The sequence below is a fragment of the Hippocampus bargibanti genome, linkage group LG11, assembly GCF_051943395.1.
Source record: "Hippocampus bargibanti isolate YZ-2025 linkage group LG11, ASM5194339v1, whole genome shotgun sequence".
Classification (NCBI taxonomy): domain Eukaryota; kingdom Metazoa; phylum Chordata; class Actinopteri; order Syngnathiformes; family Syngnathidae; genus Hippocampus; species Hippocampus bargibanti.
In genome coordinates, this window is record NC_142744.1 from 136,554 (window position 1) to 158,532 (window position 21,979).

Genomic DNA, 21,979 nt, shown 5'->3' on the forward strand with positions numbered 1-21,979 from the left:
AAGAAGCAAAACGCGTTTCACGTCTTTCGCCAATGACTTTGGGTGTAAAGAACATTTGGAAAACGATGACATCTAATGAACATTCCTTTTACAAAACATTTCGTTTCGTTTCGTGAACAAATGTGCAATTGACTTGTATCATTCGCATATATGCATTGCAAACGATTTTCGCCAACGCCGCAAAAGTTTAACAATAAATAAGTATCGAAAACTATAATAATGCACTTTAAGATGAAATGAGATTGATCAAGAAAGGAATTTCGAACGTGTGATTTTTGTCATCTTTTGGCCTGTCCAAATGCATCAATGGCAGGTGTTGCTGTGATGAGTCTCGTCGTGGCGTCAAATAATATATTCCTTCAAGAGCGCAACTTGTTGCAAACACACCGATCTGTGTCCAAAAAATATCACGTTGTCCATTTTCCATTGAAAATTTCTCTGTTTGGATCATGATATTACGGCTAATGAAACCGCGGTTGAAAAAAATCACGGCTGTTTTCTTCTACGTTGATTGAAACAGCACCACTCTGGCCCCTAGTGGACAATCCTTGAATCGCACCTCGTTAAAACTATGAATTCCATGTCGTTTGTGCACTTTTTCCACTTTGAAACGATCCTGCGGGCCTGATCAAACCTCCTCGGGGTCCGGTTCCGGCCCGCAAGCCGTATCTTTGACAAAGAGCAAAAGACGCGACTTGATTGATTGCGTCGCCGGTCCTCAAGACTTGGACGTCCCACCTTTAGGTGTCCCATCCCATCCGCGATGGTCCGTTGGCTGCTCCGGTTGACCTTGACCTTCCTGGTGGTCTGCCGCTTCCAGGCCAAGAGGGACCGCACGCTGTACTGCTCCGGTACGTTCCGGCGTAGGACCGGTGGCTCGGTCGCCGTCGTCCTCCATTGGAAAGGGATCCAAAACCGTCCCGGCGCCGCTCCGCTCTGACCGAATGCCTGCCGGGGATTTTCATCTGGCCTTGGAATTTCACGGCAAATTGAGCAAACTTCCAACCCGCCTTCTTCTTCTTCTTCTTCTTCTTCTTCTTCTTCTTCTTCTTCTTCTTCTTCTTCTTCTCTTCTTCTTCTTCTTCTTCTTTTTTTGTCCAGCTTGCCGCGCACTCGTGGACGAATTGACTCACTCCATCGAGCAGGTGGATCCAAAGAAAAGCGTCCGCGTCGGCGGCTTTCGACTCCATCCGGACGGGAGCATCCAAGACAAAAAGGTCAAACGAGTGGACCACCACATCGCCAAAAGAAACGCAAAATAAGCACCTTTCAAAACTCTCAAGGTCACTTTACAGTCACAGGACACAGTCACTAATAGATAGCCAGCTCGATAGCTAAACGATAGCTAGCGAGCCAGCTAATAGATAGCAAGATAGATAGAAAATTTTTGTCTATCTATTAGCTAGCTTTCTATCAATTTGAGTTACTTCCGGGTCGAGTGAACGCTGGCCCGTGTGGCTGCCGCTGCTCAGCCACGGAAAAAATACAATTGAATCTGCATTTCGTGTGAATATTTCTTGATTTATGTATCTAGCTGGCTATGCAGCTAGCTAGCTATTTGCTATCTATCTTGTTATCCAGCTGGCTATCTAGCTATCTACTGTATCTATGAGCTATATAGCTAGCCAGGTATTAGCTATCTATTCGATAGCTATTAACTATCTGTTTGCTAGCTAATATGTATCTATTCGCTAGCTAGCTTTCTATCTATTTGAGTGACTTCCGGGTTGAGTGAACGCTGTCATGTGTGGCTGCCGCCGCACACCCACAGAAAAACCTATCCTGTGACTGTAAAGTGGCCTTGAGAGTTTTGAAAGGTGCTTAGAAATGAAAGGTATTCTTATTCTTGTTGTTAAAACCTTGATCCCAGTGTCCCCTTCGTCCCTTTCGTCCCCTTTGAGCATCTTTTGAGCGCGTCGCACGGCGTCGGATTTAGCGTTTTTGACTGGCTGCTCTTTGGCCTGTTGACAGTGGGACTTCCTGGGGGCAACCGCAACACAAAAGTGCAACCTGCCCGCGCTAACAATGGCGCTTAGCGCACGCCCTCAGACATTGAACTTAGCTGCAAGGCGAGAGCTGATCTCATAGCGACCGGTGGGAAGTCATGCATTGAGAATGAGCGGTCGCACAATGGGGCGCTTAACACCACCCCCGACCCCCGACCCCCAAAAGAAGCTGAGGAGAAAGCAAGTGTTTCCCTCCTCGTCGATGGACCATCCATCTCGTTCAAGCTACTTCTCGCTAGCTAGCAAGCTAGATATCTAGAGAGTTATTTCCAGGTTGAGTGAACGCTGGTGCGTGTGGCTGCCGCTGCTCACCTACAGAAAAACTGATCCCGTGACTGTAAAGTGACCTTGAGAGTTTTGAAAGGCGCTTAGAAATTAAATGGATGATTATTATTATTACTTTTGATGGCGGCGACCAATCGGGAAGTTCCGATGTTGTTGTGGGACACATGGTCTCTTGCTGTGGAAGGCGCTTGGCGACCAATCCTTTTGGATTTCCGTCCGACTGCTGCGCAGTCAATCTCCTGTGTGCTTGTTTTGAATGGGTCTTGATTTCAGCGTGACAATGATAGGGAAAGGCGCTCCCCCCCCCCCCCCGTCCTCTGATGGGAATTGAATGGAGGATGATGGCGGCCTATTCTCTGGCCCAAGCGATGCGCCCCCTCCCCGAGGCCCTCCAAGCCCCTCCACCTTCTTCTTCAAACAAGGTGCTGAGTGACAGCTCCTTTTCACTGGCGAGGAAGGCCTTTAATTCCAAACCATTTTGGAGCACGGCATGATCATGACTCGGACGCAACCCCCCCCCCCCCTGTAGCCCCCCCATGCTACCTATTAGCATTAGCATTCCGTGCCAAAATTTGAATCATTACTTTTTCTTTTTTTTTTTTTTAAAGTGTGTCATCAGCGTCTGAAATAACATCTGAATTTCAGAATTTGTTGACAATTTGCATCAGAATCAGCCCGCATTCGTACTTGCGGACTTTCCCCGAGCGTCGTAGCCCCTGAAGAAAAATGATCAGCAAGGGAGATTGACCATCAATTAAGCAAGGGAGCGTTTGCGCTAGCGACATCCAAAAGTGTCGTTCTCTTATCTTATATATTCGGGGCAGGCAACTTTTTCACAGTTGTCTGCCCCGGTGTTCGCTAACTTTTTCTTCGGGCTTTCGGAGGCCGGGATCGTGATCGACAGCCGAGACTCATCGTGGCGGGCCCGGGTGACGGACATCCTCGGTCGCTCGCCCTTCGACCTTTGCCCCGCCGCCGTAGCGCCGACGTCCTTCCCGCTGAGCGCGATGGCGTCGTCAAGCTCAAGGGATCCTTCTTCCCAACGGAGGGGCGGGGGGCTTCGGGGGGGGGGGGGCCTCGGTCGACGACCTGGCGGGGAATTGAAAAAAGGAACGGATGAAGCGCTCGACGCCGAAGAAAAGCATCCGTTCTGCGCCGCCGTCTTGCCCGCCAAAGTCGAGTCACCATAGCAACAGCTGTCCACTTTTCAAAGGGGGAAACGAAACAAAAGCGAGATTTTCCTCCCGGGCGGGGCGACCCGTCGGCGCGTGGGGTGACCCGTCGGCGCGGGACCCCCCCCCCACCCGGCGGTGACAGGTGCGGGCTCGGGTCGAAGCCCCCCCCTGGACCCGAGATAGAGGGGCGTCCTTCCGGGGCCGCCGTCCTTCCGGGACCCGGCTTGACCCGTCTAGACGCGGCCGCGCTCTCTTTTGTGGCGCCGGAAAACGAGAGCGGGCGAGCGCGGGCTCCGGATCCGGCGGCGGGAACCTTTGGGCGCAGGTTAAAAGTCAAAAGAGTTGGATGGGCGCGGGGGGCGCAGAAGAAGAAAACGTGGCGGAAATGGGAGGTCGCGACTGCTGACCCGCGGAGCCTTTTGGCGAGCTGAGCTGACCCGACCCGACCTTCCAAAGAGCTTTATTGGGGTGGGGGGGGGACATGGCATGGCACGGCTTTGCCGACGCCTTCCAAGGCTTTTGTGGTCTGGTTCCAGGTGCCTCTGGCTCGCTCGGAGACTCACCTCGGCGAGCTCCTGGATGAGGTTTGCCAGTCCATGAGCGACTACGCCCTCCACGCGGACCCCGCCACCCAGCGCAAACGATACCTGAGGTTCGTCCCTCGGAGCGGCGACTTCCCGGACCTCCGCCATTTTCAGTTTGGCGGGCCTGAAGCGCCCAACGCCTTGAAATTCGCAGTGAGCGCAAACGCCGTCCCGATCTTTGCGAGGGGGGGCTGAGGTCCAAACGCGGTGACCCCGACGCGAGCGGGCTTCTGCTTCTCGTCTCCTCTCTCAGTGCGAAACCATCGTGGAAGATCTGGAGGACGACATCGTGGCTCTTTTCGGCCAGGGCGGCCAAGATCTTCACCGGCGCTTGTGCAACAACGTCTCAGGTACGGCGATACCTCGGCTCACCGACTTTTCGCCTTACAAACGTTACGTTGGCCAGAATATCGTCTCGGCGTACAAACTATTTTTCGGGAAACGCGCGGAGCGCCACAATGAGTGCTGTGTCCTTCGCGAACGAGCCGGTCCTCGCAGCCGGATCTCGGAAGAGAACCGAGCTGAAAATGGCCGCCGACTTTTTTTCCCCTCTATTCCCCGCCCCAGTCTTCAGTTAAAGCCGCACGTGATTGGTCGAGATCCGTGGTAGAGGAGGGATGGGACACGCCCTGCAGTGAGCGGGGGAGGGGTTACAGAAACACGCGCACACACACACACACACACGAAAGAAAGAAAGACGACAGCGCTTGAAGCCAAAAACAAAAGTGAAATGGTGAGAAAATGGAAAGAAAATAGTGACATTTGGACTCGTTTCAACTTTATTGACAGTTCAAAGGCAGCGTGTAGACTGCAAGGTTAAAATATCCCATCAATCAGGCTCCACAACACAATTTGAAGAGAAAAGACAAGCAAGGGAAGCAGCTATCCATGAAGTTTCTGGTGTGTCTGCCTGCATCTGTTGCTCCTTGAGACACTTGATGCAAAAAGCTATCCATCCCATCAAGCTATCAACGACCATCACAAAGGTCAATAAAACCACTTTATTGTAGGGTACAGTTTATTTGTTTAATTGCAATGCCATAGCACATTTATTAAACATACAATAAGGTCTTTTTTGTGTCGTTTGAAGGCTTAGAAAATTAGAAAGTGCAAAATGATGGGGACCTGGGAACGGATTATTCTCATTTTAATGGTTTCCTATGGGAAAATAATGTTTGGGATACACACTTTTCACCTTACACACTCTGTGTGGGAACCAATCAAGTTGGTAAGCCAAGGTATCAGTGTAAGATACCAGCCGGCGCCGCTTCATTTGGGCCTTTTCTGCTTTTTGCTTTCAGACTACTGTCTCCACGACGACGATGACGACGACGCCGTCAGAAATGACGAGTTGTAGTTTTAGGTGAAAAAGAAAGACAGATTGTGTCCAGACTGGCCGGCAGGCTGGGATGGATTTTGCGTCTGGAAGGCGGGCTAGCTAGCTTGCTTGCTAGCAAGCTAGCAAGCCCCTGGGCCGATCTGGTGCAAAGTTGGCTGTCCGGGTTGCGGCATCCGCTTGTCTTCTAACAAGATTAGAATCTATTTGTCCTGGAGCTTAGCGTGGTTAAGTGGGCCCCTTTTGGGCGGGGGCGGCGGCGCCCTTTGATCGGCGCGGCGCTGCGAGGCGAGGCCCGGACTTGGCCCGGGCATCCCAAGCCCGGCTGTGAAATTGCTCTGATGTCACCCCCCCCCCCCCCCCCCCCCCCTCCAGCTCTTCTTCTTTTGCACCTTGCGGGGCCATCGGGATATTTCCGCCACAAAGACCCCCACCACCAGCTCGCCAGGCCTTGCTTGCTAAATCATAATCATAATCATAATAATAATAATAATCCATTTGATTTCAAAACTCTCAAGGTCACTTGACAGTCACAGGATACTGTCACTACGAGATAGCTACCTAGCCAGTTGGATAGCTAGATATTATCATTATTATTATTATTTTGTTTTGTTTTATTTTATAGCTATCTAGCTGGCTACCTATTAGCTGTCTAGCTAGCTAGCTATTAGCTATCTATTGGCTAGCTAGCTTCTGGGTTGAGTGAACGCTGGCGCGTGTGGCTGCCGCTGCTCACCCACAGAAAAATGTATCCTGTGACTGGAAAGTGACCTTGAGAGTTTTGAAAGGTGCTTAGAAATCAAATGTATTATTATTATTATTAGATAGCTAAACGATGGCTAGTGAGCCAGCCAGACAGCTTATAGAGAGCAAATAGATAGTTAGCTAGCTAATACAGTCATAATAATAATCAATTTCATTTATAAGCACCTTTCAAAACTCTCAAGGTCACCCCACAGCCACATGATACAGTCGCTAATAGATAGCTACCTAGCCAGCCAGATAGCTAAATGATAGCTAGCCAGACAGCCAATAGACAGCAAATCTATAGCTAGCTAGCTACCTAACGATCTATTTTCTATCCATTAGCTTTCTAGCTGGCTCGCTAGCTATCATTTAGCTATCTAGCTGGCTAGGTATCTCTTTGTGACTGTATCCCGTGACTTTGAAAGGCGCTTATAAATGGAATGTATTCTTGTTATTATTACTGTATCTATGAGCTAGCTAGCTAGCGAGCTAGCGATCTTTCTCTCTATTTCCCCCTCCCCCAGCCCAGCCCAAACAAAGGGCCGGCCTTCCTTGCTTGCTTCCTTCCTTGCAGTGACCTTGCGAGGCCCCCTTTGACTCGTCGGGAGGCAAGCGCACCTGCTTATCTCCGCCGCCGCCGAGGCGCTACGCTGACCTTGGTCCGGGTTCTTCGGCCCCTGCGGCCCGTCAACGGGCCGTCAACTGTCAAATCGGGAGCGCCCGCCGAGAACCGTCGGCCAGAAGCCAATTTTTCCTCATTGACTCCAAATGAAGCTCAGGAAGTGAAGCGCCTTCAGTCCACCTCCATTATATAACTTTGCTTTGAGTTTAGAACGTAAATGTTTTCAAACGGCTTTTACTGACTACAAATGTGGCTTTGCTTTGCTTTGACTTGAGTGTCGTCGTTGGATTCTTCTGCAAATTCCTTCCCAGATGACACACACTCTCTCCCATTTGATTTCATGCTCGTAACGACCTTTCTTCTCCTTCAACATAAAATCGCAATGGAGACTTTTCAGTTTTTTAATTGACCTTGACCTCATTCGGCGCCATATCAATCAAGATGTGTTGGATTGGGTTGAAAAAAAAAACACTTGCATATCTGGACCCCTCTCGAAGGGGGCGGGGCTTCATCTGGTTGAGGAGCGAATCATTGATTCCATTCTTTGTCTTTGATGGGATATATTTTATTTTATTGTGAAAGTCCCCTTTCGGGCATAGAAAACACCGTTCCTTTCCCTTTCGAACGGCAACGTTTTGTGCGTGTCTCGACCGAACTTTCTCGAGTCAAGACACATTGACGGCACCGTCGAACCGTGCGCCGCTCGGTTTGGATCTCCGTTTCGGCAACCGGAAAATGCTTTGTAGATTTTGCCCTTCAAAAAAACAACAACAATTATTTCCGGTAGGACACTCATGTTCCTAAATGACGCTTAGGCCACTTTGCTCATCAATAGCAATCGATCGCCTTCCTTTGTTTGTTTCTCAGAGGAGAAGCGCCGCTTCGGTTCGCTTCGGTAGACGCGCGCGTGGCAAAATAGGTCCGAAAATATCAACACGCCCCGTGCACCGGAAGGCCGAAGAGAGAAGTTCCGGTTGGCCATTTGGAGGGCCGCTCTCGCTCTTTCGGCGCGTTCGAGTGGAATCTTGGCAGCCCCCAGAAGGCCCGAAAGGACCCCCCTCTCCCCACGAGCAAATTGGGGCCGGGCTGCGTCGAGGCGGCTCCGTTCGAGCCGCCGCACGAGTAAACAAAACAAGCAAAAAAGCCGAAGAAAAGCCGAGCGGGCGGACGGACGGACGGACGGACGAAGCGCCCTTGGCAGCTTGGCGAGCTGAGGTACCAGACAATCTTTGGCTTGGGCGTTTTGTTTGTTCGTTTAGAAACGTCACTCGCTCCCGTGACGTGCGTGACGTGACGTGACGTGACGCGACGTGACGAGGACTCCCCCAGTTGCCTCGACTCGGCGTCCTGGTCTCGTCGAGTCGGGTGCTTTGGAAGCAACGAAATCGGCCGCGCGTCTTTGTTCGGTCGTCAAGGAGGCGCGGGCCGACCCGAACCCGGATTTCCCCGACTAGTCGCCGTCCGACTCGGCGTCCCCGGCCGAGGCGTGGTTGTACAGTCCCTGCGCCGTCAGCTGCAGCGCCAGCGAGTTCTTGGTCCCCGCGGCCTTCTTGAGCTTGGCCCGCTTGTTCTGAAACCAGATTTTGATCTGCGACTCGCTGAGGGCCAGCCGGCGGGCCAGCTCGCGCCTGCGCCGCTCGGTCAGGTAGGGCTCGTCCTGGAACTCGGCCTTCAGCCGCTGCAGCTGCTCGGCGCTGAAGGCCGTCCGGGGTCGCTTGTCGTCCTTGGTCGGGGTGCGGGGGGCCCTCTTCGGTTTGCGGGACCGGGGCCCTGCGGGGAGAGGGGGGAGGGGGGGGGACACGGTCAAGACGGTTCGGACGCCCCGTCGGAGCGCGCTTGTCTTTCTTTGGCTTTTTGCAACGCCGAATCGGCTGCGGGGGGGGGCTTGGATAATTCGTGGAAGTGCGCCGAGTGGGGGAAGACTGCCAAATCAGCCCCAAATCGATAAATATTATTTTTTGGGGGCGGCCTTCCGCAAGGCGTTTGTCCTTGCGTTGGAGGAGGAGCAGCGCGCGGAGGGCTTGGGGGGCGGGGCCAGACTAGGATCGAGGAAGGGGGACAGAGGAAGGGGGACAGAGGCGCCTCTTTGCCCCTCAACTCTCACATTGTCATCTTATTTCGTCAAAAGAAAAAGAAAAAGAAAAAGAAAAAGCACGATGAGCGGCAGATCTTTTCCCAACTCGACTTGGCCAATCAACGAAAAGCGACGTGGCGCCTTTATATTCACGAGACGAGACGAGACGAGACGACCTTTATTGCTCTCTCAAAAGTAACCCCGAAGAGCACAAACAGTTCGGCTTTAAAAAAAACAACAACACAAATACACAACCACACAGACAGAAATACAACTTAAAAACACACAATCACACACAAACAAATACGCGAACACACACACATTCATAAATACACACAAACACACGCACAGAAACACACACGGAAAGACACACACTAACGCAAATACACAATCGCGCATACATATAATACACACATAAAAACACCCAGACACGCACAAACACGCAAACAATCACACACAAACACGTGCGCAAACACAAAGAAATACACAAACACACACGTATAAATACACACAAAACACGCACAGAAACACACGCGCACAAACACAAAAATCAATGGCCGTGTCTTTGTGTTGTCATATTATTTGTTATTATTATTTTTTTACTTTATGTTACTTCCGGCTTGAGTGAACGCTGGCGCGCGTGGCTGCCGCTGCTCGCCCGCAGAAAAAAAAATCCTGTGACTGTAAAGTGTTCTTGAGAGTTTTGAAAGGCGCTTACGAATCAAATGTATTATTATGATGAAATATTGTGGGCCTTAATTCCATGGACATTTAAATTGTCATCAAAATCATTCGATGGCAAACGTGCTTGCTTAGTCATAATAATCATAATAATTCGATGGTGTGACGTCATGTCGTTGTTGACCGTTTGAGGGTCTTTTGGGGAGGCAGAGTGCAGAGCCCCCCTCCCCCACCGTTCTTCTTTTTGCAATTTCCATCAATGGCGACTTTTTCTTTTTTTTCCACTTGGGCTCATTTTGCTGCTCATTGACTGCGCGACGTGTTCCGAGTGGCCTCTTCGCGTCGCTCTCTGTACGTTGCGGAGGGGTCACGGAGGGGGGGGGGGCGTCTGACCCCGAAATGTGGCTTTTCCAATCCATAACGAACGAAAGAAAAGGCAAAAGTTGCTTTTTCCATTTTTTTGGGAGCGAGGAAGGCCAAAGTGGCGAAAAGCGCCTCATTTGCCGCCTCTATAATTCTTGTTGTTGTTGTTCAAGTCATTTGTCCGAGCGGATTTTGGCTTCCAGGGCGCGCGACGCAGAGCAAAAAGTAAATTGCGCCTGCAAAGTTGCCCATCGAGTGCGAGTCGGGACGCGTCGCGTTGCGTCGCTTTTGGCCTTTGGGCGGCCCGCGTTCGCCTTCCGAAACGGGCCTGGCCGCGCTTCCATTTTCGCCAGCCTCCATTGTCAAAAATATGCTAATGTGATATCGACAAAGAGGAGTCGGGAGGGAACAATGGCGTTCAACTTGCTTTCGCTTCATTTCGCTTCCTTCTTCTTGTTTTTCGGCGTCGTGGCGCATTTTGCCCAACTTGATTTCGAGCAAAACAAAAAAAGCAAAAAGAAAAGCCCGGATTTTTTGTGTTCATTGACGCACGACAAGTTTCCGATGTCATTGTGGGCGACATTTCTATTTCTATTTCTCTTTTTTTGTTGGGGGGGGGGGGTGGTGGTGGTGACGCTAAAGATAACTTACGGGAGGCGAGAGTGACTTCGGACGGCCAATCCAAGTCGATTTCGAGGAGGGAAAAAAATTCCCCGACCGTCCCCGCTTCGGCCCCGCTTTGTCAATTGCGGTTCGAGGGAGGTTCGGGGTGGCCTCTTCGTCCCGACGACCGAAAAGAAACGAGTCCCGAGCCTTCGCCTTCGCCTTCGGCGGGGCTGAAACTTTGGCCCGAGTCGCGGAGGATTTTCGGAGGCGCCGAAATGGCGGCGAGGCGGCCGTTGCGGGCCAAACGCTCGCGCGCGACTAACCTGACGACGGCCGGTCGGAGTAGCGGGTGCAGTAAACCCAGGCCGGCCACGGCGTCCGTTCGGCCCCCTCGGGCGGCTCGCCGGCTCGGCCGCCTCTCGGGCGGTCGTCGGGCGGCGGAGGGCCGCGTCCTCCTCCCGGGGCGCTCGGTCGCCGCGCTTCGTCGTCCGGGCTGCGGATTTTGGGCGCGCGGCCCGTCCCCTCTGCGGCCTCTTTGCTCTTTCGGCCGAAATCGGGCCGTAAAATGTCGCGGATGTAAAAGTGGGTGTTCCCGCGAGCGTGCTGCTGGGCGGCGGGCGGCGCGGGAGGCCGGACGGAGTCCCGCGGCGGCTCTCGCCCGAGCTTTCCGTCCATGACGACGACGAGAAGGACCTTCGGGGCTTTTCGGAACTCGGGCGACGAAGTCGGCTTGCTGCTCGGTGCCGCCGGGCCTGGTATTTTGCAGATGGAGTTGGCGATTACGCGCCCCCAGGCCAAAACAACAAAAACAAACAAACAAACAAACAACAACCCGTTTTTTTGAATATCGTGTATGACGACCTTTGGGTTTTTTTGTTGTCAACAAAAACACGAAGAAAAAAATCCTCACTTCACGCTTCACTTCCGCGATGCGCTCTTATTCCTGCTTTGCCGTCTTCGGAGATTAAAAAACAAACAAAAAAAACAAGTTGTTTTTTGTTTGTTGTTGTTGTTATTTTAACAGACCCCTGCGCGCGTTTTTGAAAGTGTCGAAAGCGTTGTCTTTCGACGACGCTCAAATACTTTTCGCCAGCCTTTGCTCGGAATTTCGGATTGGCCGGAAGGCGCCTCGCCGCGCCGAGTCTGACGCGCGCCTCGGACCAATGGGGATTCGCCGATCCTGTCGCGTGACGTCGCCGGAACGCCCGGGAGGCCGAATCGCTCCGCCCCGCGTTCACGTTCGACCCCAAAATGTCAACACCCTTCGCTTGGATCGACGGACGACTCGGCAAATATCCGCAAAATAAAAATAAAAGGCAGCCCAAGTTAAAATGGATTTCCTACGCCGCCTTGAACGCGGAGGTCGTCCGTCCTCCAAATGTTTCCTTCTCTTCTCTGATGAAATCGGAGTGCGTGAGTGACAATGACGACAAGCCCGGCGCGAGAGCGGACGCCTTTTGCACGTCATCCGGCATGCTGAGAATGAGTTACGTACTCTGATCCACTGCTGAAAAGGAGGCTTTGATACATCTAGAACGGCTTCGTGTCACAAAGAGGGTACAGAAAGTGCCGAAGAACGAATGGCTCTCTGTGTCTGTGTGTTGTCATATTATTTGTTCTTTGTGCGCGTGTGGCTGCCGCTGCCCACCCGCAAAAGAAAATATCCTGTGACTGGAAAGTGACCTTGAGAATTTTGAAAGGCGCTCATAAATCACATGTATTATTATTATTATTATTATTATTATTATTATTATTATTATTATTATTAGAGAGCCACTTTTGGCTCGGCTCACTAAAAACATCCGGCCGTTTTGGCTCCCAAATGGCTCCTCAGTTTTTTATTAATTAACAGCCAAAAATCATGTAAAATTATGTGAACAACGAATTACTCATGTAGAAAAATACACTCCAGTATATTAAATATTTTTATGTATATGTGCACAGAGTTAGTGGATGCTAACTTTGACTTTCCCTGTGGTTTCTCTGCTCTGATGATCAGCTGTCACTACATTGTTTTTCATATTAATAATGCTATCACACCAACCAGCAAAAAATAGAATAATTGAATAATAACGGCAGCATAATGTGATACCTAATCACCCCCCCCCCCTTCTCACTGCTGCATGTGTCTGTCGTTCCTCCCTCCCTCCTCTACCACGGATCTTGACCAATAGAATGGGGGCGGGGAATAGAGGACAAAAAGAGTCGGCTCCCATTTCCGGCTCCTCGTTAGGACCGGCTCTCTTCGCTCACTTCAGAGATCCGGATCGTTCGCGAACGACACATGAAGTCGAATGACGATTAGTCGGTGGATTTGAGGAGGTGACAAGATGGATTTCACGTCCCAAAGGCAGACGCTAATGAAAGCTGATGTGTCGAAAGGAGAAGGTCGCCATTTCACACCTGCAAAGTCAACAGGTGACAGGTGATTAATGGCGAGGGCTAAGATTTTATCCAATGATTCCTCTCCAAGTTGAGGCTGATGCTCGCGCTCACACTCAATGTGAGCGCAACTTGAGTGCGAAAGAACAGTCCACTTGATGGAAGGAACCTTCATCAAAGTGAACGTCGGTGTCTTTCCGGCGTCATATTCCGCACGAGAGGACTTTTGTTACTGGCTTCGGCCATCCCGCCGGGGCGGAAAGGGTTACTGACCAGACCAAACCATAGCGCGAATCGTGTCGGGGCGTCGCCTATTCCTGAAGAAACACACTCACGAGCCCGAGCGCCGCATCGTGTTTTGAACACTCGCGGCGTCGGCGATGTTTTCGGGTGAAAAGGCGGCGGGCTGAGCACGAATCGAAAAAGGACATTTGGACGTCGGCCCTTCGTTGACAGCACCCCTCTTGATTTGAGGATGGTGGATTCCGCGGCGGGCTCGGCGATTTGGCGCCGGAGAATCCCGCCGCGGTCGAGACGCCGTCTCGTTTCTCGAAGCTTCGCCCTCGCCCGGACGCGTCTAAATGTTTGGTCGCGTGACCTTCGTGGACCGTCATGTGTGAAGAGGAAAGTAAGGCGGTCGACGACCTCTTTAAAGATGTCAAATTCTACGTGGTGGGGGACATTGACCCAAAGGTAAGGCCGGCTCGGCGCTAGCTTCTGTTAGCTAGCACGCTAGCCTGTTAGCCCCGTTGTATCGCGAGAGGTTTTGCGGCGCAAGCTAACTAGCCCGCTAAGTAGCCCGCTAACAGGCCGCCGGGCTCAACCCCAAAGAGCGAGCGCCTTTGCTCCGGCCAATCAATTCGGGAGCGAACGGGGGCTCCTTCCGGTTCGAGGGACTTTGACCCAGAACGCCGCGCGCGAAGACCTTTGGCCCGAGCGGCGCTTTCCGGGCTCGGATCTCGGGCGTACTTGAGCTTCCCCGTTCGCGCGCGCGCTGCGCCACTCGATGGAGAATTGGAGGAGAGCGAACTTTGACCGCGTTGAAGCATCGACGGCGTTGCCGCGCTGCAACCTGTGACTCGTCTCACGCGCTTCCTGCCAAATACACTCATACCTCGGCTTACCAACTTAATTGGTTCCCGCACAGGGTGTGTAAGGCCCAAAGTGTGTATCCCAAACATTAATTTCCCGCAGGAAACCATTAAAGTGAGAATAATCCGTTCCCAGGTCCCCATAAAACATCATTTCCTACTTTTCTAAGCCTTAAATCAACACAAAATACCCACTGCTGTGTTCTTGACCAATCACGTGCGGCTTTAACCGAAGGCTGGGGGGCGGGGAATAGAGGACCAAAAAAAACCGTCAGCTGCCATTTCCTTGTTAGGAGAACGCTCTCTTTTGCAAACGACACATCACTGGTTGTGGCGCTCCGTGCGTATCCCCAAAAATAGTTTGCATGCCGACGTTAAATTCGCAATAAAGCGTAAAGTTTGTTAGCTAAAGCGTCGGTAAGCCGAGGTATCGCCGTACTGAGCCGTAGCGCCGCTGGGCCAAATCTGGGTTGGGTTGAACGGTTGTGTCCGTTGAGTTTGTGCGGCCGACGTTGCAGGTGGTGCGGCTGCTGAAAGATGGCAAAGGCAAGGAAGTGTCCTACAATGCTCTGGCCACTCACATCATCGCGGAGGACGGCGACAACCCGGAGGTGGGCGAGTCCCGCGAGGTTTTCGATCTGCCGGTGGTCAAGGTAAGCCAGCCCGCCTTGACGCTAAAGGGCCACAACCGACGGCCGCCGCCGCTCTGCCTTTCAGCCGTCCTGGGTCATCCTGTCGGTTCGATGCGGCGACCTTTTACCGTATCCTCTTGCCCGGCGCCAGCGGCCCGATTTTCTGGCGTTTTCACGCAAAAGGCGCGCAGATGTTTTCCTCAGCGATTGCGCCCGCAGAGTCACGGGCTTCTCTCCGGAATCGGGCCAGATCTTCTTCGGGGTGACGGCCTGCCTTCCTCACGTGAGTCAACGGCGAGATGAGGAGGATGATGATGATGATGATGATGATGAGGATGATGATTGGAGTGGGCTGATGCGTCGTCGCCATTTTCAGGGATGAGAATTTTTTCCCACTTTTTCAGACCAAAAGGATCAAACAAAATGTGAATTGTCTTTTTTTCCGCTCTTCGTGTCCCCTTTGGGCTTGTGTTGGCGCAAAGCGCCATTTTGATTGGTTGATCTTGACTCGGATGATGTCGAAACAGGTCAACAAACGCCCCCTTTTGAAGAAGCGGATGAGTAAAAACAAATCGGGTTGAGTCGTCATTGTGGAGAGAAACGCTTCCGATTGTAATTTGCAATGAGACAATCCCATGAATGAAAGAATTGAATGTTTGACAAGCCCCGCGCTAACCTTAGCGTCAATGTACTTCTGCGAGCGAGTGCGCGCGCAAGCTAATGAGCCGAGTGCGGGCTAGCTAGCTAGCAGTAACTTTGCATATGGACCCGGCCACTTGACTTTGAGTCGGATCGTTTGGATGGATTTTAAGCAATCACGCGGAACAGAAAAGCGTTCATATTCATGCTGAGTATTATCACAAAGTTACATTTTGCCATTTTGTTGAAATCACATGAAAAAAAAAAAATATATATATATATATATATGTATGTATGTATGTATGTAAAAACAGTATATATGCGTGCGGCCCTGCATTTCTTTTTTTTTTTCTGACTTTGGTCATGTGTCGTGCGTGCATTTTGTTTGTTTTGCCGCAGCTTCCGGACGACCTGAACGCCTTGTGGGCCTACGTGAGCTTTTACGGGGGCGAATGTCAGCTCAACCTGAACAAAAAAGTCACTCACTTGGTGGTGAAGCAACCCAAGGGGGTTCGTGAGCCTTCGACGCCGCGCCCGTTTGCGTCCGTTTCCTGACGTCACATCATCACATCACAGCGCCCGCCCGCTCGCTCGCGGTGTGTTTGTTTGTTTGTTTGTTTGTTTGTTTTGTTTTGACCACAGGCCAAGTTTGAGTGTGCCCTGAAACACGGCGCCATCAAGATTGTCACCCCGGACTGGATAACGGATTCGGTTGAAGGCAAGGCTCCGACTGGCATACAGCACACTGATAGCTTGACTTAGCGAGCGACGCTCTAGCTAACAAACGTTTCGGCTTACGAAGCGCGCGGGCGGCGCCGTTGAAGCTTTCATTTGGATTGCGTCGCTGTATTTGTCCCGTGACGAGCGAGCGTGTGGGCTTCCCGCCGCAGCCAAGAGCCGGCGCGCCGAAGGCCCGTACCACCCCCGGCTGACTTTGGCGCGGCGGCGGGAAGCGGAGTCGCCGGAGCGCCGCCGCCATTGGGACGGCGGCGACGGCCCCTCGCGCTCCGGCGGCGACTCGTCCCGGGAGCCCAGCCCCCGCCGGCGGCGGCGGCGCCGGCGAAGACCCGGCCCCAAGAAGCTCAACTCGGTGTCCCCGTCGCCCCCGCGGAAAAGCCACGGCGCCGAGCGCATGTTCGACGACTCCGACGACGACGACTCGTCGGGCGAGAGGGGGGGGGCCAACCTCAACTGGACCCCGGCGGAAGCGGCCGCCCCCGCGCCGCCGCCCTTTGCCCCGCCCGGGCGGAGGGGGCCCGAGGACGGCGCGCCCGCGGGGGGCGGGCTGATCGACCTGTGCGCCGGCGTCCCCCCGGTCGCCGGCGCCGTTGCCGCCATCGTGGGCCCAAACGCGGCGGCGGCGGGTGAGTGGGCCGCGCCGCGCCGCTTCCTCGTCCGCAGCCGCCGGCTGTCTTCTCCTGTCAATGTTTGAGTTTGTTTGTTTGTTAGGAGGCGCGTCGCGTCCAGACGGCGCCCCCGCTTGGAGCCCGGCATCTCGCCCCCTGCGCAACATCATCACCAACGAGTCGGACGCGGCGCCCGGCCTGCGAGCCGCCGACGTGGCGCACGTAACCGCGGCTTTTGTCGTCTTGTTGGCTGCGTTTTTTGATTGCGCTTGAGCGCCGCCTTGTTTGTCAGATTCTCCAGAACCTGAGCGCCAACCGAGGCGAGCCGGCGGAGCCGGCCGGCCACCCGAGCCGCGCCCCGACGGCCGACGCCGCCAACCCGCTCCCGTTCGCTCACTCCAAAATGGCCGCCCAACAACAACAACCGCCATTAATGCGGCAGACGCTCCAGCACCCCCACCAACAGTTGCCCCCAGCGGCGCAACATCCCATGATGCAGCAGCAGCAGATGATGCAGCAACTGCATCAGCAACAGCAAGCGTCGCAAGTTGCGTTGGCGCCGCAGGGCTTCCCCCAGGAGCATCCCTTCCTCCAACAGCAGCAACTGCAGATGTTTTCGCAGCAACAGCAAGTCAACTTTCCTGCTCCTCCTCCGCAGCAGCAACAGCAGCAGCAACGGCCTCCTCCTCCTCCTCCGCAGCTGTTCCGCCCGGGCCTTCAGCAGTTGCAGCAACAGCAGCAGGCGCTGCAACAGCAACTGCAGCAATTCCAGCAACAGCAGCAACGCATGCAGCTGCTGCACAATCAGCAGCACTTCCAGCAACAGCAGCGGCAACATTTCCTGCAGCGGCAACAAATCCAGCAGCAGCAGGCCCAGCAGGCCCAGCAGGCCCAAGCGCAGGCCCTTCGGCATCCAAACCAACAAGCGGCGAGTCTCCCGCCGCCGCAGCCCGCTCACATCTCGCTCTTCGGACACGAGCCGGGACAAGAAAGTGAGGGCTTTTCGGGTGGGGGGGGGCCTTCCGCCGATGACCTTTTGACCCCCGCGCTTCAAACGGCTTCGTTTGTCTCCTTTTGTGGCCTTTCAGTTCCGCCCGACGGCTTTTTGCTGGGGTGCGTCTTTGCCATCGCCGACTACCCCGAACAGATGGCGGACAAACAGCAGCTGGCCACGTGGAAGCAGGTAAGCCCCTCCCCCCGCTTAGAAAAAGCTCGCTAGCTATTAGTTATCGAGCTAAATATATATTAGTTATCTATTTGAGTGACTTCCGGGTTGAGTAAACGCAAGCGCGTGTGGCTACCGCTACTCACCCACAGGAAAAAAAAATATCTCCATTTAGTGTGAATATTGATTGATTTATCTAGCTAGCTCGGTGGCTAGCTAGCTCTTTGGTTTCTATCTAGCTACTGTATCAATTAGCTGTATAGCTAGCTAGCTATTAGCTATTTATTCACTTGCTATTAGCTATCTATTTGCTAGCTAGCTTGCTATCTCTTTGAGTTACTCCAGATTGAGCGAATGCAGGCGCGTGTGGCTGCCGCTGCTCACCCGCAGAAAAAACCGAGCCTGTGTCTGTAAAGTGACCTTGAGAGTTTTTCTGCTTCGGTGTTTCCAAATGAACTGGCTGCTGATGATGATGATGATGATGATGATGATGATGATGATGATGATGATGATTGTGACTGAGTCCATTGACCCCCCCCCCCCCCCCCCGAAGGTGATCCAGGTGTACGGCGGGGCGGTGGACCCCTCCCTGAGCGCTCGCTGCACTCACCTGCTGTGCGAGAGTCAGGTCAGCAACACGTACGTCCAGGTGAGGACGCCTTGCCCCCCGCCCGCCGCTGAGGTTTTGTTGTTTTTTGCCGAGCGGTGCTTTTTTTGCCGTCCGCAGGCCCTCCGAGAGGGCAAGCGCTGCGTGACGGCCCACTGGCTGGACACGGTGCTGAAACGCAAGCGGATGGTGCCCCCCCATCGGACGCTTCACCTGCCCTTCGCCTTCCCGCCCGGCGCCAAGCCCTGCTCGCAACACGTATGCCCCGCGCCGCCTTCTAAGAAGAATGGCGTTCATTTAGAGGCGCCTTTCAAAACTCTCAAGGTCACTTGACAGTCACGGGAGAAACTTTTCTTTGCGGGTGAGCGGCGGCAGGCAGCACTCGGAAGTGACTCAAATAGACAGAAAGCCTGCTCACAAGCTAATAGATAGCTAGCTAGCTAGCTAGCCAGCTAATCGTGTCTGTATTTACTCCTAAATGTACTTTGTGTGCATACGACGACTTGTTTGCTTTGCATGGCGATAAATGGGAGCTAATCATGCGCCTCGGCCGTGACGCTTTTGTCCGTTTTGCCGCAAAGTCCTCTCGGTTAGCAAACGCTAGCGCCTCCGTCTTGCTCGCTTCCTTCCAGATCCTGTCGGTGACGGGCTTCGTGGACGCCGACCGAGACGACCTGAAGCTGATGGCCTACCTGGCCGGCGCCCGCTACACGGGCTACCTGTGCCGGAGCAACACCGTCCTGGTCTGCAAGGAGTAAGTTGCCGGCCGGAGGGCGGTCGAGCGGGGGCGTCCGCGCGCCCCCCCGATGACCCGGCGCGTCGCCCGCAGGCCGTCCGGTCTCAAGTACGAGAAGGCCAAAGAGTGGAAGATCGCCTGCGTCAACGCGCAGTGGCTGTGCGACATCCTGCTGGGCAACTTTGACGCCTTGAAGCAAGTCCAGCACAGCAGATACGCCGTCTTCACGCATCCCGAGCCGCTGGTGCCCAACCTGCAGCTGGTGCACAACCTGCTGGGTGGGTAGCCACGGGCCGGGCCGGGCCGGGCCTGCCGCCGCGGGCCTGCCGCTCGGCCTTCGTTGACCAACTTTTCATCTCCGCAGCTCCTTGGAGGGCGCCCGTCAAGGTCTCGCAAGAAGCTTTGGCGGTGAGTTGGGGGGGGGTGATACCGATGCCGATATACGCGTCTAAATATGAGCGCCCGCCCCCCTTTTTTCCCTTCTTTCTTCTCCTTTGTCATCCCTGCCTTGTGGGCGTAGAACCTGCAACTCCTGCAGAAACAAAAGTTGTCAGACGCCAGCAAGCCGCCGGCCAACAAAAAGGCCAGGTGAGCCCCTCCCCCTTTTTTAAAGCCCCTCCCCCCCACCCCACGCTCATCCGTTTGTGCGCAGACTGGAGGAGCTCCCGTCCCCCGGCAAGAAGCTCCCCCCCGAGTCCACCCCCAGAGTTATTTTCACGGGCTTCGAACCGGCGCAGGTTCAGCAATACACCAAGGTAGGCCAACTGCAGGCCCGTCGCCATCTCGGCTCTCTTTTTTTTCTTGTTGGACCGAAGGCGTCGACGAGGATCGGGTGTCCTTCCCGACGGTGCGGATTTTGCTGGTCGTTCCGCCTTGATTTCCGTTTATTTGTCGGCGCAGAGGCTGCACGCCTTGGGCGGCGTGGTCGCCGGGGGGATCTTCGGGGGCGGCGGCGTGAAGGTGACTCACCTGGTGGCCGGCAAGGTGAAGCGCACGGCCAAGTTCCTGGCCGCCGTGTCTGTGGCCGAGCACGTGGTCACGCCCGAGTGGCTGGACGAGAGCTGGAGGACGCAAAAGTTTGCCGGTACGTCGGCCGCGCCGTTCGGCCCCGCCAACGCCAACGCGGCGTCCGCGTGTCTTCCAGACGAGCGCAACTTTGTTCTGAGGGACGCGGAGGCGGAGGTCCTGTTTGGCTTCAGCCTGGAGGAGTCGCTCCAGAAGGCCCGCCAGGCGCCGCTTTTCAAGGTGGGCGAGCGAGCGGGCAATGGCGCCCGCTTGACCCGCTTGACCTTTTGTCGTCACGCGCAGGGCAAGTATTTCTATCTGACGCCCGGGATGTGCCCCAGCCTCGGCACCTTGAAGGCCATCGTGGAAAGCGCCGGAGGGAAGCTGCTGGCCAAGCAGCCCTCCTACCGCAAGATCGTCCAGCATCAACACAACAAGGTCACCTGACCTTCCTTCCTTCCTGGCTTTCCTTCGGGCAAAGTCTGTATCTGATGGGGATGGCGGCGGCCATTTTGTCTTTGTGCAGCATCTCCCCGAGATCGTGTTGATTTCCTGCGACAACGATCTCCATCTGTGTCGAGAGTACTTCCTGAAAAACATCGGTAAGCTCGCACGAGCGCATGTACGCGCTGCTTTTCAGCCTCGCTTGCTTTTTGCTTTTGTTTTCCTCTCTCAGACGTCCACAACGCCGAGTTCATTCTGACCGGCGTGCTGACCCAGAAGCTCAATTACGATTCATATCCTTTTGACGCATGCGCGAGCCCAAAAGCAACGTGGATCCACGTCAGTTGATTTTCCGTATGTTCCGGCTCCGTTTTTGGACCCTCCCTCCCTTCCTCCCTCCCGTCTTGTATGAATGGGTGAAAAAAAGGTGCGCGTTCCCCCTGGCAAAGTTAGCTTTTTTGTCTCATTGCATCATTCATTCAGTTTCCTTGACGCTCGCTCGCTCGCACATATAAGTTCACCTGATGAAGCGGCACAAGAGCAGCTGCCACGTCACGCCATCTTTTTACCTTTTGTGCATCGATAGACGGCCTTTTTTCTAATTTTTGCCGACGTGTTTCACAATCAATAAATGGATGTTATTTTTGTCAAATGAATGTTGAAAGATGGCCCCTTTTCAACTTGTATGTGCAGGCGTCACACTCGCACATCCGATCCTCCTTGAAATCAAACCACTTTGGATGATATGTCTCTTTGCTGCCCCCTGCTGAGGGGGCACCAAAATGCCTTACGATACATGCTTTTTTTTTCACATAATAACACCTTACTAAACATGGTTGGTTTTTTTGGGCAAAAAAATGCCTTACTATACATGGTCATTTTTTTTTCAGCAAAAACCGCCTTACTATACATGGTGGGTTTTTTTTTCGGTAAAAATGCCTTATTATACATGGTGTTTTTTTCACATAAAAACGCCTTACTATACATGGTCGTTTTTTGGGCAAAAAAAACACCTTACTATACATGGGGTTTTTTCAGCTAAAAATGCCTTACTATAATGGTCGTTTTTTTTGGCTAAAAATGCCTTATTTTATTATACATGGTGTTTTTTTTTTTCACATAAAAACTCCTTACTATACATGGTCTTTTTTTGGGCAAAAAAAAAGCCTTACTATACATGGTCTTTTTTTCGGCAAAAAAAAAAGCCTTACTATACATGGTCGTTTTTTGGGCTAAAAACGCCTTATTTTATTATACATGGTGTTTTTTTTTTCCACATAAAAACGCCTTACTATATATGGTCTTTTTTTGGGCAAAAAAAACGCCTTACTATACATGGTCGTTTTTTGGGCTAAAAATGCCTTATTTTATTATACATTGTGTTTTTTTTTTTTTCACATAAAAACGCCTTACTATATATGGTCTTTTTTGGGCAAAAAAAACGCCTTACTAT

At 53.1% G+C, this 21,979-nt stretch overlaps 3 protein-coding genes across 7 annotated transcripts; 2 read left to right on the top strand and 1 right to left on the bottom strand.

Moving 5' to 3' along the window:
* The first annotated feature begins 704 nt into the window (after window positions 1-704).
* Window positions 705-7,149, top strand: cnpy1 (canopy FGF signaling regulator 1). 2 transcript variants are annotated; one of them, XM_089007671.1, is made up of 6 exons: window positions 705-851; window positions 1,102-1,217; window positions 4,003-4,203; window positions 4,304-4,400; window positions 5,352-5,413; window positions 6,658-7,149. In XM_089007671.1, exons 1-5 carry the CDS (start codon window positions 764-766, stop codon window positions 5,405-5,407), a joined length of 558 nt encoding a protein of 185 aa, XP_088863797.1. In that variant the 5' UTR covers window positions 705-763; the 3' UTR covers window positions 5,408-5,413; window positions 6,658-7,149. The 2 variants fall into 2 exon arrangements, with proteins under 2 accessions (XP_088863797.1, XP_088863796.1); XM_089007670.1 differs by having other exon boundaries at window positions 5,352-7,149.
* Window positions 7,150-7,282: 133 nt separating this feature from the next.
* Window positions 7,283-11,983, bottom strand: en2b (engrailed homeobox 2b). Its single transcript, XM_089007669.1, has 3 exons — window positions 11,390-11,983; window positions 10,803-11,231; window positions 7,283-8,525 (listed from the first exon to the last, which is right to left on the bottom strand). The coding sequence occupies exons 2-3, from the start codon at window positions 11,152-11,154 to the stop codon at window positions 8,206-8,208; spliced, it is 672 nt and encodes a 223-aa protein (XP_088863795.1). The 5' UTR covers window positions 11,155-11,231; window positions 11,390-11,983; the 3' UTR covers window positions 7,283-8,205.
* A 1,199-nt stretch (window positions 11,984-13,182) lies between these two features.
* Window positions 13,183-21,182, top strand: paxip1 (PAX interacting (with transcription-activation domain) protein 1). Of its 4 annotated transcripts, XM_089007795.1 has the most exons (23): window positions 13,185-13,554; window positions 14,471-14,605; window positions 14,670-14,713; window positions 14,804-14,867; window positions 15,623-15,733; window positions 15,866-15,941; window positions 16,114-16,587; window positions 16,673-16,791; window positions 16,862-17,561; window positions 17,658-17,752; window positions 18,288-18,383; window positions 18,462-18,599; window positions 18,974-19,095; window positions 19,171-19,355; window positions 19,442-19,485; window positions 19,598-19,665; window positions 19,730-19,832; window positions 19,978-20,161; window positions 20,222-20,322; window positions 20,386-20,520; window positions 20,609-20,684; window positions 20,759-20,818; window positions 21,035-21,182. In XM_089007795.1, the coding sequence occupies exons 1-23, from the start codon at window positions 13,474-13,476 to the stop codon at window positions 21,049-21,051; spliced, it is 3,228 nt and encodes a 1,075-aa protein (XP_088863921.1). In that variant the 5' UTR covers window positions 13,185-13,473; the 3' UTR covers window positions 21,052-21,182. The 4 variants fall into 4 exon arrangements, with proteins under 4 accessions (XP_088863922.1, XP_088863921.1, XP_088863920.1 ...); XM_089007794.1 differs by having other exon boundaries at window positions 20,609-20,818; XM_089007793.1 differs by lacking the exon at window positions 21,035-21,182 and having other exon boundaries at window positions 20,759-20,907.
* Window positions 21,183-21,979: the final 797 nt, after the last annotated feature.

What these genes read in the sequence shown, in the direction of transcription:
- cnpy1 (XM_089007670.1), top strand. Translation starts at nt 764, where the DNA reads ATGGTCCGTTGGCTGCTCCGGTTGACCTTGACCTTCCTGGTGGTCTGC. An exon ending in GGAGCATCCAAGACAAAAAG is followed by an intron (nt 1,218 to 4,002) that starts GTCAAACGAGTG and finishes GTCTGGTTCCAG; the next exon opens with GTGCCTCTGGCTCGCTCGGA. An exon ending in CCAACGCCTTGAAATTCGCA is followed by an intron (nt 4,204 to 4,303) that starts GTGAGCGCAAAC and finishes CTCCTCTCTCAG; the next exon opens with TGCGAAACCATCGTGGAAGA.
- en2b (XM_089007669.1), bottom strand. Translation starts at nt 11,154, where the DNA reads ATGGACGGAAAGCTCGGGCGAGAGCCGCCGCGGGACTCCGTCCGGCCT. An exon ending in CTCCGACCGGCCGTCGTCAG is followed by an intron (nt 8,526 to 10,802) that starts GTTAGTCGCGCG and finishes CTCTCCCCGCAG; the next exon opens with GGCCCCGGTCCCGCAAACCG.
- paxip1 (XM_089007793.1), top strand. Translation starts at nt 13,474, where the DNA reads ATGTGTGAAGAGGAAAGTAAGGCGGTCGACGACCTCTTTAAAGATGTC. An exon ending in TGGGGGACATTGACCCAAAG is followed by an intron (nt 13,555 to 14,470) that starts GTAAGGCCGGCT and finishes CCGACGTTGCAG; the next exon opens with GTGGTGCGGCTGCTGAAAGA. An exon ending in AGGTTCAGCAATACACCAAG is followed by an intron (nt 19,833 to 19,977) that starts GTAGGCCAACTG and finishes TTGTCGGCGCAG; the next exon opens with AGGCTGCACGCCTTGGGCGG.